At 45.9% G+C, this 14252-nt stretch overlaps 1 protein-coding gene and 1 long non-coding RNA gene across 2 annotated transcripts; one reads left to right on the top strand and one right to left on the bottom strand.

The window, feature by feature from the left end:
• Positions 1–2580: 2580 nt before the first annotated feature.
• SLC25A27 (solute carrier family 25 member 27) lies at positions 2581–10779 on the bottom strand. The gene is made up of 9 exons (XM_014872936.2): positions 10521–10779; positions 9039–9230; positions 8141–8225; positions 7402–7524; positions 6589–6701; positions 5849–5933; positions 5160–5252; positions 4728–4830; positions 2581–4320 (listed from the first exon to the last, which is right to left on the bottom strand). The coding sequence occupies exons 1-9, from the start codon at positions 10621–10623 to the stop codon at positions 4249–4251; spliced, it is 969 nt and encodes a 322-aa protein (XP_014728422.1). The 5' UTR covers positions 10624–10779; the 3' UTR covers positions 2581–4248.
• Positions 10248–13944, top strand: LOC148224531 (uncharacterized). The gene is made up of 4 exons (XR_015802754.1): positions 10248–10473; positions 10617–10889; positions 13075–13162; positions 13843–13944. It is a non-coding gene; the product is annotated as an uncharacterized LOC148224531 (long non-coding RNA).
• Positions 13945–14252: the final 308 nt, after the last annotated feature.

Genomic DNA, 14252 nt, shown 5'->3' on the forward strand with positions numbered 1-14252 from the left:
TGACACCTCCCACCCCGCTCCCTGCACGAGGCGAATGAACGCCCCACCCTCCGCTCCTCGGCCTCATATAGAGCACGCGCTGCCACGTGACCCACGGGGAGCCGTTAGCGGCTGCCCCAGTGGCCGAATCCATTACGATCCTCTCGGTGGGGTGGAGAGCGACACGAAAGGAAAGGGGAAAAAGGAGAGGTGAAGCGAGCTGATACATGGGGCCGCTCCTGCTACGCTAACACTGGGTGGAGGCGCCACGAAGAAGAGAATCATGGAATTATGGCCGGGCCCCGCGGGGCTCAGGACAGAGCCCGGCAGAGCTACCCTCGCCCACGGTGGAGGGCTCCACACAGGATGGGTCCCGGCGGGACGGCGGAGTGAGGGGAAGAGAGCGCCGAGCCCGCTTAGCTCCCATTGGTCAGAGCAGCGCCGGGGGCGGGACATGCATGCGGAGCTTGGCGACTATTGGGCGGCCGCGGCGTGAGGGCGGCGGCCGCGGCGTGAGGGCGGCGGCCGCGGCGTGAGGGCGGCGGCCGCGGCGTGAGGGCGGCGGCCGCGGCGTGAGGGCGGCGGCCGCGGCGTGAGGGCGGCGGCCGCGGCGTGAGGGCGGCGGCCGCGGCGTGAGGGCGGCGGCCGCGGCGTGAGGGCGGCGGCCGCGGCGTGAGGGCGGCGGCCGCGGCGTGAGGGCGGCGGCCGCGGCGTGAGGGCGGCGGCCTCGCACTAGACACCACTCAGGAATCGCTAAACATTCACACCCAAAGAGGGAGATAAGACTTAAAGTTTTCAATACAAGATTTTTACAAGGTTTTTTTTTTTTATTATCTTTATTTTGAGCTGTGCCTCAAGGGTCGTATTGGGGCCAGTGTTTTTTACTATCTTCATTAATTGCATAGGTGAAGGGTTGGAGTGCACCCTCGGCAAGTTGCAAGTGACACCAAGCTCAGTGATGCTGTTGTTATCCTCTGAAATCATTAGGATAAATAAGACCCTCTAACGCTGTCTTTTTAGTGTTAGCGAGTCAGGCATTACTTTACTCTTGGCCAGGAGGGGGTTTTGTGGGTGACAAAATCCTGGCCCCTACACAGATGCAGATACCGAACTTTAACATTTATTTACAGATGTATTTTTAACAAACAAATTAATATTCGCTGATTCTAAATTACAGCCCTCTTTCATTAATTAGTATTCTGTCTTCTATTGGATATTGACTTCTCACTTCTCATGCAAATTAGTTTGTATTTTTCAGTCCTTTTATGATCTTTTTCCCAGGTAGGGACTTTCCAGCACACATTCTGAGTCTTTGTTAGTCTCTTTTGTCTGCTGTTTTCTGCAAAATGACCTTGTGGTCCATAAATTGTATACTCCTTGTATCCAGTTTCAACAATAGAGCTCTCTTCTTTCAGGCTTTGTTAATTGAAGTGTATCAAGGTTAAAATTTCAGTGATTTTCCCGAGCTGTGTGCCCATAAAACTAGCTTATGACAGCTTTGATAAATACAGGCTAAAACACTGCTTATAATTAATACACTGGTTATGATGATCAGAGAGGTTGAGCAATTGTCCTTCGTGGATAAGGCTTAGAGAGTTGGGATTGTTCAGCCTGGAGAAGAGAAGCTTCAGGGTGACCTAATTGTGGCCTTATAGTACCTGAAGAGAGCTGACAAGAAAGATGGAGAGGGACTTTTTACAGGAGCCTTGACTGACAGGATAAGGGAGAATGGCTTCAAACTGAAAGAGAGCAGGTTTAGATTGGATATTGGGAAGAAATTCTTTACTGTGAGGGTGGTGAGACATAGGAACAGGCTGCCACGAGAAGCTGTGGATTCCCAATCCCTGGCAGTGTCCAAGGCCAGGCTGGATGGAGCTTGGAGCAACCTGGGATAGTGGAAGGTGTCCCTGCCCGTGGCAGGGGGTTGGAAATGATCTTTGAGGTTCCTTTCAACCCAAACCCTTCTATGATTGTATGATAAAAGTTCTTATTCTGTCTCACGAGAAAGGTTAAGCTGTGTATCCATCACCAGGTTATTGGGATAATGGGATGGCAGGCAGGAGTGCTTGGGATGTAACTGAAGCAGCAGCTTTGCTGGTGCTGGAGTACAAGATGGAAAGAACTTGGGATTAGTTTCTCAGGATGACAGCTAGAAATATACCAGGATTTCTGAACAAAATCTTTGGACTGATGCACAGGAGTTTCTACTTGCATGTGAGGAAAAACTTTACTGTGCAGTGACCGAGGCCTGGAATGGATTGTCCAGAGAGGCTGTGGAGTCTCCCTCCCTGGAGATATTCCAGAACTATCTGTGAAATCCTGTGCCCTGTGCTCTGGATTGACCCTGCTTGAGCAGGGAGGTGGGACCAGATGAGCCACTGATGGTCCCTTCCAACCTTCCAATCCATTCTGTGATTCTGTGACTCCTTAATAATGGTGAGATGAATTTTTTCCAAGCTGGAAGCACGCCCCCAAATGCATACAGCCACAACTGAACTACAATACAATCAGAAAGTACAAATGCAAGCCAAGAAGACACCCAGACTGTGTTCAATGAGAAAACAGCACATTGGAGACATTGGTTGCAAAGACTAGAAGAAATCCTGGAATAAGAAATTTATTCAAAGAGCCAAATTTTCTACATTAATTCAATTACTAGATATTATTAAATCAAAGCCAGCTTTGTTTTATCTACTCATGGCTGCTTTTAATACTGCATTTTTAACTCTTGATTGCCAAAGGTGAATCTACTGACAAACAGCACCAGTCTCAGTCTGTATGAAATCTGGAAGGGTTTAGGTTTAAAAATAAATAAATCACTCCTGTTCAAACATTTTGCATTATTGAAGATAACATTGTATTTCCATCGAGATTTAAAATGGGTAGAGTGCACATTTCCATGGAAAATGACCCACATCAGCACCAGGATTGTCACGGGACAAGTAGTTCAGCTTGGTCCTATGGAGTATCATCAGTCCTTCAAGCATTGCAGAGCAAACTAGGCTTTTGATTTTCTGGGAACAGGACTGCATTTCAATAATGATCTTACTCAAATAGTTGAGTGGAGAGGTCAGGCAGTCTCTGGGAAGGAAGAGGAACACAAACCCTTCCACTTCTTGTGCAAAGCCGATTTGGAATCAGGTAAACTGCTTTTATTTTTTTCAATACCTAGCACTACAGGTTTGGTTTACTGACACATCAAACTAACAAGAGGTAGTTCTTTATCTGTGTGCAAATGCAATTAACAACAAAAATTCCCAAATAATTTTATAGATGCTGTCACGATCCGCTATTAATACAGAGCGGGGGTTGTGATGGTTCGTTTGATCTCAGAGGTGCGAACAGGCAAATAGCAGGGGACAAAATCAGTTTATTCAACAACAGCAATGCATTTTTATCAAATGCCAACAACTCAGTTGTGATAGAGGGGAGAGATATAGGAAGCAAAGTATAGAGAGAAAAAGAGGGGAATGGGAAAATAGCTACCAACGAGATGAGACAGATGTCCTCATGGGCCAGCCAATAGACAAGTCTTCATCCGTGGGGAGATCTCAAGGGTCTTCTCCAGAGGGTCGCTCTTTTATAGTTCTTCTCCAAAGCAAGGGGCCTCTGGCCAAAAAGTGGGAAGATTTATGGACCATTGTGTGGTGCTGCAGGAGACAGGTGCGGTCGTGCAGTACATGCAGTCTCCAGTTGATACAACACGATCTCTGGTTGGTGCCACAACAGCACAGTCCAGTGAACACAATACACCAGCACACAGTCACTTGACAAGCATCCATCTTGGCCAGGCCAGGAAACCATTGTTTGGAGTCAGCCTGGGTGGGGGTCCTCGAGGTCTCCTTGTGATGGTCGAGAGGCAAAAAACAAGGGAAACTTCAGACCGACCCTTACAGATGCTTAGCCACAGAACTTGTTCAGTGCATTGATCAACCTGCTCTTGTCTTTAAGGACAGAAACCATCTCCATTATCAAACAAATGGACAGTATTATGTTCTATTTGCTTGGTAGAATTTTTTTTAATTCCTGTTTGCTGGTTCATAAAGCTGATGCTGGCTGCTAGCTGAAGTATTATTGTGACAATTTTATCCTGTGGATAATATAAATTTCACGTAGTAGTCTGACAATCACACAGTATCCTTAAGTCATGGCTTTTACCAACCAGTAAGGACTGGACTTGGAGCAACAAGCTATATATATGATCCTACTACCTTGTGGAATGAGAATTTTGCTTTTTGACTCTTCTCTCTTATGTGAATATCGAAGGTTTTAAAAAGAAGTAACTCCACACATCTTTCTGATTTGTTCATATGTCAGCCAGAATACCAGTGACCAAGGTGCCTGTGAAAGCAAACATGGAAGTTAGAGGCTTAAAACAAAATTAACCCAATAAATAAGCCCATTAGTTTAAACTGTCTCTTCTTAAAATCACACTCTTAAGTTCAGTCTTATATTGCTGTGGTTCCCAGAGAGGTTCCCAAGCCTCTGTCTGCTCAGAGAGGCTGTGAACTCCCCATCCCTGCAAGTGTTCAAGGCCAGGTTGGACAGGGCTCTGAGCAACTGGAAGGTGTCCCTGCCCACGGCAGAAGGTTTGGAACGAGCTGATCTTTAAAGTCCCTAGCATTCTATAGTCCTATGATGATGTATTTAATACAAAAGTTGTAATATTACATAGGGTTAGTGCTGCATCCACACTCCTCACATTTTAATGCTAATTGTTCTTGTAACAAGAGCTAAAAAGCACGTACCATTCGCATCCAGGTTGGTATAAAGCCTTTGTACAGAGACATAAACCCTTCACCCTGGACAGTTTGAATCAAGCAGTCCATAGAAGATTTATAGAGCAGACCTCTAGCAATGTGCAAGGAGAACAAACAGTGTTAGGATTACAAATATACAATTAAAAAAACCTATCCCCCTCATAAAAATAATTTGTAGCTGATATTTTTCTGTAAGCCAAAGCACTTTTGTAAGCTCCTTGGAGTCTAATCCAGAACTGAAGTCCACTGGTTATGCTTAGGTGGCCACCACAACACCCCCCAGACATTTACTAAATCAGTAAAATCATCACTAGAAAGATGAAGAGCAAATTATCAACTTAGCACTTCACTCCCAGTGAAATCAGTGACACCCATGGTTTCAATGTGCTGCTGAAAAGTTGGTCTCTGAAGTGTCCATACCTTCCCTGCTTATCTCTTGGCTGGTTCATTATCCGGGTTTTGACCACATCAGCTGGAGTTCCCAGAACAGCTGCTACCAGCCCAGAGCAGACACTGCCAACAGCAACAGATACTTAAGGAAGAAACCAAGCCGTATCATAAAAATTTCAGCATCGTGATTCCAGTTCTTATAATCAGGATATATTAAAGCCATTATCATCAAATCATGAGTAATAATTCATAACATAAACTTGGTTTAGGAGGCTTGCTAGTACTGCTCTTGCTCATATGCCCTCCCAGTGCCAGCTGCCCTCACCTCTGTGTGCAGTTCTGAGTCAGGGATGAAGGACCCACAGCAGGCAATTCATAATATTGTTTACATAAAGTAGATCTTTTCATCACTTAAGAGAGTAAAAGAGGATGTTCTGCAGAAGTTGTATCACTGCGCTCCCACAGATTAGAGCAAATGTATTTAAATGCGCTGACTAGGTACTTCTAGTGAGGGTAATTTTGTAGCAATGGTTGCCTCCTTTCTCTTGTGTCTTGCATAAAGTGATGTTCTCTCAGGAAAAAGATAATTCTAAAGTTGCATTTCATCAGCAATATCAAAATCAAAGAATGGGGTCTTCTGCTAGCACAGAGAGGCAGATGAAGACAGCAAGGCTGGAAAGGCTCCAAAGTGGAAAAGGGGTAATTGGAGAATACGGCACCTGCTAACACTGTGAGTCACACTATTGTCCACAAGTGTCGTGTTCAGAAGCAAAAAGTGTTTCACTGAGTCATAAGTGGTCAGATCTGTAAAGAGGATAATGAGAAAAAACAGCACTGTCAGGAGTGAATGGAGTCTGTGCTGTTCACAGCACAGGATGTTCATTTCCATTGCAGCTCCTGCCTTTGGCACTCTGCCCCCAGTTTCTAATGAGGGCTGTGATACATGAGTCCTGCCTATAGACATGTGAGTACATTCTCCTTTCTGCTCCCATCTGCTCTGATTTACCTGACAGATGATGCTGAGCTGTATCTGGGTGACCCTCACCAGCCCTGTTCTGGCTCAGCTTCCTGACTTGGCCTTAGACCTCCTGCCTCATCACCACACACTTCCCTATGGATCTGGGTCTTGGTGAAGCCTGGCTGCCTTTGCTGGCTCTGCCCTGCTCACCTCACTTGGGCATTGGGTTGTGGCTGGTGAGGTCCTTGCTTTGCTGGCTGTGGGACCCTTCAGCTCCTGGCTTACTTTTCCTTAAACTCAGGTAAAAACTGTTACTTTTAAGCCATTTGATTTCCACAGGACCAAAACACAGGTGCACAAGGCAGAGGTCACCTGCAGGGTGCTCCAAACAGTGCTCCAGTGTATGCAATCACAACGCTTAAGACAAAGGAGCAGCTGAACTCCTCTTTCTTAAAGCTTTGGTGAGGCCTCAAGTGCTGCAGGCCAAGTTATTCCATTTACCTCCCATATTCACCAGAGCAGCTCTCTGGACATTTGGTACCCATCCAGCCCAAAGTCCCCTTACTCCTCCTTCAGCCAGGATCTTCAGAAATGCATGATGCACGCCCCGAAACCTGAAATCAAGATGCAACTTGTGGGTAGACAGCCTAATGAAATCTTTGCTTGTTTCAGTACTTTGCTGCATCGGATCCTCATGTAAGATTAGGAATTTATACCTGCAAGGATCAGGCCCTCCAGATGCATTTTTGGATCTGTCTCTGACTTTCATGCCACAATATTTTACCAGAGATACCGGTTGCCTTGCAAAGCAGTGATCTGGTGCCTAAGAGCAGACAAGCCTTAGATCTCACACAGGGTTGCAATTCTAAATGCACATGACACCAAATAATGGCAGCAGTTTGGGATGCAAAGAGCAGCATATCCTGGTATTTGCAGGAGAGTCTCAAGCCCTGCTGTGTGCCAGCCTTCCCTGTGCCTGCGCATCCTGCATGAGCCATTTCCATCGTGCTTTCTTCCATCTTCAGAAAGCATCCTTCCCTCCCCATGGTACAGTGGTGGCACGGATGTGCTGCAGCACAGAGGACGGATTTGTGGTCCCTGGGACCAACAAATCACAATAAAGAATATGACTATAAATGGAATGAGGAGGTCTTGAATCCCCTCCCCTTCACTGCACAGAAACATTGGGTGCTCTCCCTATAAAAGGGCACAGAGCAGCTGGGGAGAAGGGGTGACAGGAAACAGAGAACCACACACTGGGCCAAAGAGGGATCAGTAACAGGGAAAAAGCCACCAGCTCTGAGAGGGACCAACCGTAACGGTTTTCCTTCCAACTTCCTTTTCCCCTCCATCTGCATCTGCACCTTCACCAGATCAGTTGGACTGGCAAAAAACTGTCCGATGGCACCTGCAGTCATGCCTCCAACCACAGCTTTCCTGTCAAATGGAGAAAAATTGTGCTCCAGAATACTCTGAAAATCTTCACAAGTCACAGTGCTCGAGCTGAACAGTTCAGCAGCACAATCCAGGTGAACAAATGTCAATGGTTATTCCATATATTAACAAAGTGAAGCTAATAATGTGGTGGCTACAGGTTATTAAAGTAGCCAGTAATATTTCTGTAAATTTTCAAAAAGGGTTAAAACTTACCTTGGGAAAAAACCAACAAGGTTACATTATGCTCTTTGCTTAAGGTTTAAAACCGGATGGCAAAGTACACAAGTAAAGGATGATGCTCCATGTATTATAAATGAATGCCCACCTGAAATTCCAAACTGTTTGCTGATATATAAAACTTTTCTTTCTCTCCCACTGCTACTAGATGAGTTGTGTAAATTTTATGGGTCTATTTATTTTAGTAAAATCAGAAATTTCGGTATTACTCATAGGTCCCCCTTCCTGTAGCATTGGGCATGACAAGTACTTTGTAGTAGATTTTATCAATCCCATTCTAAAACCAGATACATTTTGGACCTAAAATATGTCTGTAGGACTCCTACAGTAAGGACAATCCCCAAGCAAGCAATAAATATGCATGAATATGCAACATTACCAGAGAGGAAAGCTTTCACCCTCCGCCCTGCCAAGCACAGAGTCACGGAGATGTTCATAAGTAACCATCCGAACACCAGTGTATACTGTGGGAAACAAAAGCAGGAGACACTTCTTGGGTCTGCCCTTTCTGGAGCTCACACTGAGAGAGAGATCAAGACCTTGGTTTATGACACTCCAGAGCTAGCCTGGCTCAGCTGGTCATTGTTCTCATGTTTGTGATCAGAATGGGGAAAGTGAGGGGTTTGCCTGGTGTCACTGGGAGAGCCAGGGCGTTTTAGCATCTAGAAAGGGAGATTTAGAAATCTCTCTGACTGAGCTACAGGTCTGCCAGGAGGCAGCACAGCTTTGCCTGCACCCTAAGGGGATGGGATTGCATCGCCTCCTTCTGGGCTGATGCCAAGCACAAAACCCCCACAAGTACTTTTGAGGTTTGTTGCTGTCACCCTATTTCCAAGTAAAGCACAGAAAGCTGTTATTTGTGGTCAAACCTCTAATGTGTTTCTTTTAAACACTTGTATTTTTCCCTTGTGCTTGCAACCTCATCTTTTTTCCTATCATTTTTTTCTTAATCTGTCGCCACTTCCTTCACATATGAGACATTTGTTGTTCTGAGAACTCTGAGTGTCTGGACTTCCTGAACAAGATCTTCCTGCAAAGATGACCGAGAACTTATATTGTGTTTTTCCAGAAGCCAGAATAAGGCCATGAAGGACTGGGAAAAGGAAGAAAGAGACGCTATTGATATGGAATCTCGTATATTCAAAGTGGGATTACAGGCTAGACTGAAAAATCCTCACAAATATGTTTAAAGTACAAGAAATTATGGCAAGTTCGCTCCAAAAGGCTTGGCCACGGAAGGCAGGGCTCATCGTGTCCCATCACGAACAGATATTCACCTATGTGGCGGTAGACGGCCGGCGTGGCTCCTTGCCAGAGCTTCCGCACCCCTTCCTCCTGCGCGATTCCCACCGCCGTGCGCAGCATCCCGCGGTACGGCACCGCCTGCCCGGCCGCTGCTCCATCGCGCCGCACCGCAGCTTCACCTTGGATCTGCAGCCGGGTTTTCGTCAGATCCAGGGGAAACGTCACTGAGGGCAAAGGGCCGGGAACACACGTGAATACCAGTGCGGCTGCGGGGCACCACAACGCCCTGCCAGCGCCCAAGGGGCTGGGAAGGCACCGGCAGGGAGCAAAAGCTCTGCCTAACAGGGTCCAGGAGATCCCTGGAGAAAAGAAGAATTCTCGTCCAGGTCTGTTAAAAATGGCTCTAGGCACAAGTAACTAAATGACATTCCTGTTGAACACCCAGTCTTTCACCCATATTTAGTTATGCAAATTTCTTATGCAATATGAGTACCTTCTGAGGGACTCGGGATTAAAAATCCTGTTCCAGTTACTCCCCCTGAATACAGACCAGTCACAAATCTCAATCGATCATGTAGTGTCTCCAATTCTGTCCAGCACAGTGGCAGTACAAGTTATGGTAAGGAACAACCCCACAGAGGCCATCATAGTACAGACACACATTCTGGCTCACCTGCAAACTTACCTACATATCTGTCCTACAAACCATCCTAAAGCATGCTTGCTTTCTTTATACAAGGAGCAGGGCTTGTCTTTGTTTCAATACCTCTGTGACACACCAGGGTCCTTCCAAAGCAGGACTCAGGTGCCAGGGGAAGGCAGTCACTGCCCAAAGCCTCAGCAGGTTTATAGTCCATTTGTGCATTAAGTTTGGTATTCATGTTTAAAGATTAGCAAAGATTAAGAAGTTACAAATCCTTAGAGCAATGTAACTGACTTGCCTGTAAGAGCCTGTAGAAATTATAAAGAACATGCTGAAAAGTATTCAAAGTAAGTTATTTGGGCACAAAGCAGTGCTACATAGATGCTAGTGTGCTTCTATTCCATGTTTCAGCAAGCAGTTTTCCAGCTCCATTTTTATAGGTATCTCCGCTGTCACCAAAACTTAAATCGATTTTTATTTGATTAACCTTCATTAACTATGAAAAGGAAATTCATGAAGGAATAAGGCCTTGCTAGTAACTTAGGCAACCGATTTGCCTGCCTCTTTAGTCTTTTTCTGGAAACCCAGCCAGTACAAAGCTTAAATTAGTCACAACTGCACTGAGTTAATGACTGCAGCCCTTCGGTCCCGGAGGCAAAGATTTCGTCCTGAAAATCCCTCCCTCCAGCCATTGACAGGTGGCATAAAACACTTACAAGGTTTAGATTATGGAAAAGCCACGACTAGCACAGTGAAATGCAGATTTGCTGGAGCGGAACACTGAGGAATGAGGCATCCGGGGACTGATATTCCCCCTGCCCCCTGTAAGTAAATTTGACCCCCTTCCCTCTCGGAAAGCCACGGTGAGTACCTAGTTCTGCCACAGCCGCTGCACAGGCTGACAGAGCGAATTTGCTGGCTCGGGGCCATCTCTCTGGAAGAGGTAAGCTCCTCTCGTCTTCTGCAGGTGACATCTAGCATCTCTCATGAACCGAGGCTAACCAGCCACCCTGCCCGGCTGTGTCCGCAGCAAGAACGGGCCCTAGCTCAGATCAGCCCGAGGTGGTTTAAGAGACAAGCTGCTGAAGGTCATGTTCCTCCAGCGCCAGCACCGGGAACTGCAGCAGTTCGAGAGCTGGCAGGTCCTTCTGCAGTGACACCAGAGACTCCGGCGCAACAGGCTCCTGGGAAATGTAGTCTGTCACCGAGGCTGCTCTGTGCCCGGACACCGGCACTGCAGGTACGGACACACGCACGGGCTTGTCCATTATCTTTATTAAATGAGTAATCATTAATGAGAGCTCGAGATTACGCGTGGGGTCTCTTTGCTTTGCGGGGTTCTGTCATTGGCAGCACCGCCTGGGGAGCCCCAAACTCTGTTCCCGTGTCAAGCAGTTGCGTCCAGGAGGGATGAATTGATCCAGATCTGGTTTAGTAAGAGCTGCATTAGCAACAGCTACGTGCCGAGCTGGGGCTGCGGATTAGGCATGCAGCACTGCAGTTTGAACACGGATCTCGGCAAGCCTGGCTTGGCAGAAACTGATCGCTTCTCAGAGCCCTTAAAAAAGGGCTAAAAAAGTTTAAAGCTCTTCCTGGTTGAATGCTGACTGTCGTGTGCCGGTCCTAATTTCTTTTAAAGTATTGTAGATCTATTTAGGTTCTCATCATTTAAAAAAAAAAAAAGTAAGGTATGGACTGTTCAAGAGAAGCTTTTCATTTATCATTAAGGCTCAACTGAATCCCTAAGTTAATCATTAGCCATTAGTCAGTAATCCTCGTGCTGATTTGAGGATTTTTTTGGTCACAGAAGCTTATCCCCAAACACCTCCCCACATCTCTGACTGCCTAAAGCTTTGGTGTGTGGTCCCTGTCAAAATAATTCAAACACATTAATAGAGCATTGCAGGTGAAATATTCAGTTGAAGTTGGATGAATCTGTTTCATTGGTCACCAGTAACTGGTATTAAATTGGATCCTTCTTGGGGTTAAAATTCATTAGAATTCATGCAGGGATAAAACAAACTCCTGACAAAGCCATGGTTAAAAATGGGGAGAGGGCATATTACAATTTAATGCAAATGTGCCTGGCTGCACGGAAGGTGTAAGTGGTTCAGAGCCTGTTTCTGGACAGTTCATGCAATCTGCTGTGGCACTTTGTGCCTCCCTCCACAGCTGTTCTGTGGGCTTGGGTCAGCCACACTGTGTATCGACTGATGGATTGTAATGTGGGGTAGAGAGGACCTCCAGAGTTCACCTGCAGATATCCTACAGTCCTCTGTCACAGCAGGGAGAGCTTCCAAGTTACATCAGGTTTGTTTGATCCCCTGAAAACCTCCCAGGATGAGGGTTTCACAAACATCCTTTAGCTCTACACTTCTTGGTACAGTCTCATTCTGTTTTCTCTATGATCATGCTTTAAGGAGTGGAAAATAACAACTAGATCCCTCCTTAAAGTAAATCTCATAGCATTGCAGCATCCTATGGAAGGAGCAGCTCTCCATGGCCATTTTTAGTCTGAAGAAATAGGTTCTTTTTAAAACCAAACTATTGGGGGATGGCTGTGAAGAGGAATATTCTCTTCTCACAGGACCTTTGAAATGAGCCTGATTAGAGGTGGATGCTTGCATGGACAGCTCTGTGACGTGTGGAGAAGGGCCAGTACTCATGGAGATCCATCAAACACCTGGTGTTTCTATATCTCTGAATCCTGAGACAGACAGGACCAGCAGAGAGGATTCTTCCTATTCATTTATTTCAGTTCTCAGTGAGATGGAGTTTTTTGGTTTCTGTCCCAAGCCTGTTTGACCAAAGACTGCATATGCAGGGAGTGTGGACTTCAGATGGGGTGGAAGCACAGCAGCAGGCTCTGGGACAGCTGTGTGCTGCTGGAGAAAGGCTGCCAGACTGCCCAGTGCCCTCACCTGTGCTTCTGTGTTAGTTCACTTGGAAAAACCATTAAGCATTAACCACTGCCTGAGGAAAACTTGGCAGTGACTGTTGCACCATCATACTGGTTGGGTTCTCCTCATAACAGTGCCTTGCATCTCATGTCCTTCACTAAATCATGCCCTAAAAGTCCAACCTGGACAAAACAAACAAACAAATAAGGCCAAAATAAACACAAAAGCCTTTAATTAATGTTTTCACAGAGGCTTGAGGGCTTGTCTTACCTGTATGCATAGATCACTTTAAACTCACTACTCAGTCAGTTAATGAAAATATATCCTGCATATAATGAAAATATGCATTTTCTCTGGTATTACAAGGCCTTTAGCTCTCTTACCACTTTATCCCTTTATAGGAAAAGAAATAATTTAATGGATAAAATAAAGCCAGGAAATAAACATATAAAAAACTGTGATAACTAAACACAGAAGTGTAGAAATATCACAGTTAACAGTGATTTATCTGTTTGTTCCATACAGTTTTCAAAATGGAGATCAGGACCCTATTTATCACAGTTGACATATGTGAGCTTGTTCTTCTGTACCAGCAACCAACACGTAACATAAGGTATTTCAGAATGACTGCTTAATGAAGAACATGCACCGGATTTTCACAGCTCTTAACCTCCTACTATCAGATGTATTTCTGCTGTGCTACTTTTACTGTACTGCCTGTCTGCACAGGTACAAAGGTTCCCGTTTGTGCACCTATTCCTGTATAGGAAGGGAGTTAAACTCTGTATCTGAATTTGTTTATGCCCACTGCCTCTTGCCCTTTCACTGAGCACCCCAAAAAGAGCCTGGCTCCATCCTCTTTGCACCCTCCCTTCAGGTGTTCATACATACTGAGAAGTTCCCCCTGACCCTTCTCTTCTCGCAGTTGAGCTGTCCCAGCTGCCTCAGCCTCTCCTCAAATGACAGATGCTCCTGCCCTTTTTTGGCACCTCACTCTTGGCAGAGGATCACCTCCCTCAATCTGCTGGCAGCACTTTCCCTGATGCAGCCCAGGGTGCTCTTGAGTGTGAAAGTCCATCTGAGACTCATGTTCAACTTGGTGTCCACCAGGGCCCCAAACCTGCAAAATTCCCAAATTCCCATCCACCCAGGTGCCCCCTCAGCATGTACTGGTGCATGGATGCATGGTGTTGTTCCTGCTTAGGAGCACAACTTGGCATTTCCCTTTGCCCCTTTGCTGAACTTCATGAAGTTGGTTTTTTTTTGTTGGTTTTTTTGTTTGTTTTTTATCAGTAAAAGCAGGACCGGAGATCCTTGAGGTCCCTTCCAAGCTGTTATTCTCTGATTTTGAGGTAAGACCCTATCTCCTTGTTTTCCCGCCTGCTGACGTCCCCCTGAGTGGCAGCACACTCATCTGGTCTGTCAGCCACTCCTCCTGGCTTTGTGTTCTCTTCAAACCTGCTGTGGGTGTGCGGGGGTAGATTCTGACAGTACTTCCTAGGGTTTTTTTATACTTCATGTACTCTGTAAGTAATTTTGATGTGCCACTTTCACACATGCAAAGAAACTAATCTGACCTCTCTGAAACCTTGTCTTCTGACATGGCACTGATATAATAGAGGTGACCAGCAGGTTTTGAGTTGTCAGTTCAAGCTCAGAGGCATTTCTCTGCTCCTCACACACTGGACACACATCTAACCGTT

Source organism: Sturnus vulgaris, chromosome 3 (assembly GCF_052056855.1).
Source record: "Sturnus vulgaris isolate bStuVul1 chromosome 3, bStuVul1.hap1, whole genome shotgun sequence".
NCBI lineage: Eukaryota > Metazoa > Chordata > Aves > Passeriformes > Sturnidae > Sturnus > Sturnus vulgaris.

Bases quoted from the DNA above. Each gene is read 5' to 3' on its own strand.
- SLC25A27 (XM_014872936.2), bottom strand. From the start codon at position 10,623: ATGTCACCTGCAGAAGACGAGAGGAGCTTACCTCTTCCAGAGAGATGG. The intron at 8,226-9,038 runs GTGAATATCTGT...TGTTTCCCACAG, and splicing joins GGCCGTCTACCGCCACATAG to TATACACTGGTGTTCGGATG. The intron at 6,702-7,401 runs GTTGGTCCCTCT...TCTTGATTTCAG, and splicing joins TTGGAAGGAAAACCGTTACG to GTTTCGGGGCGTGCATCATG.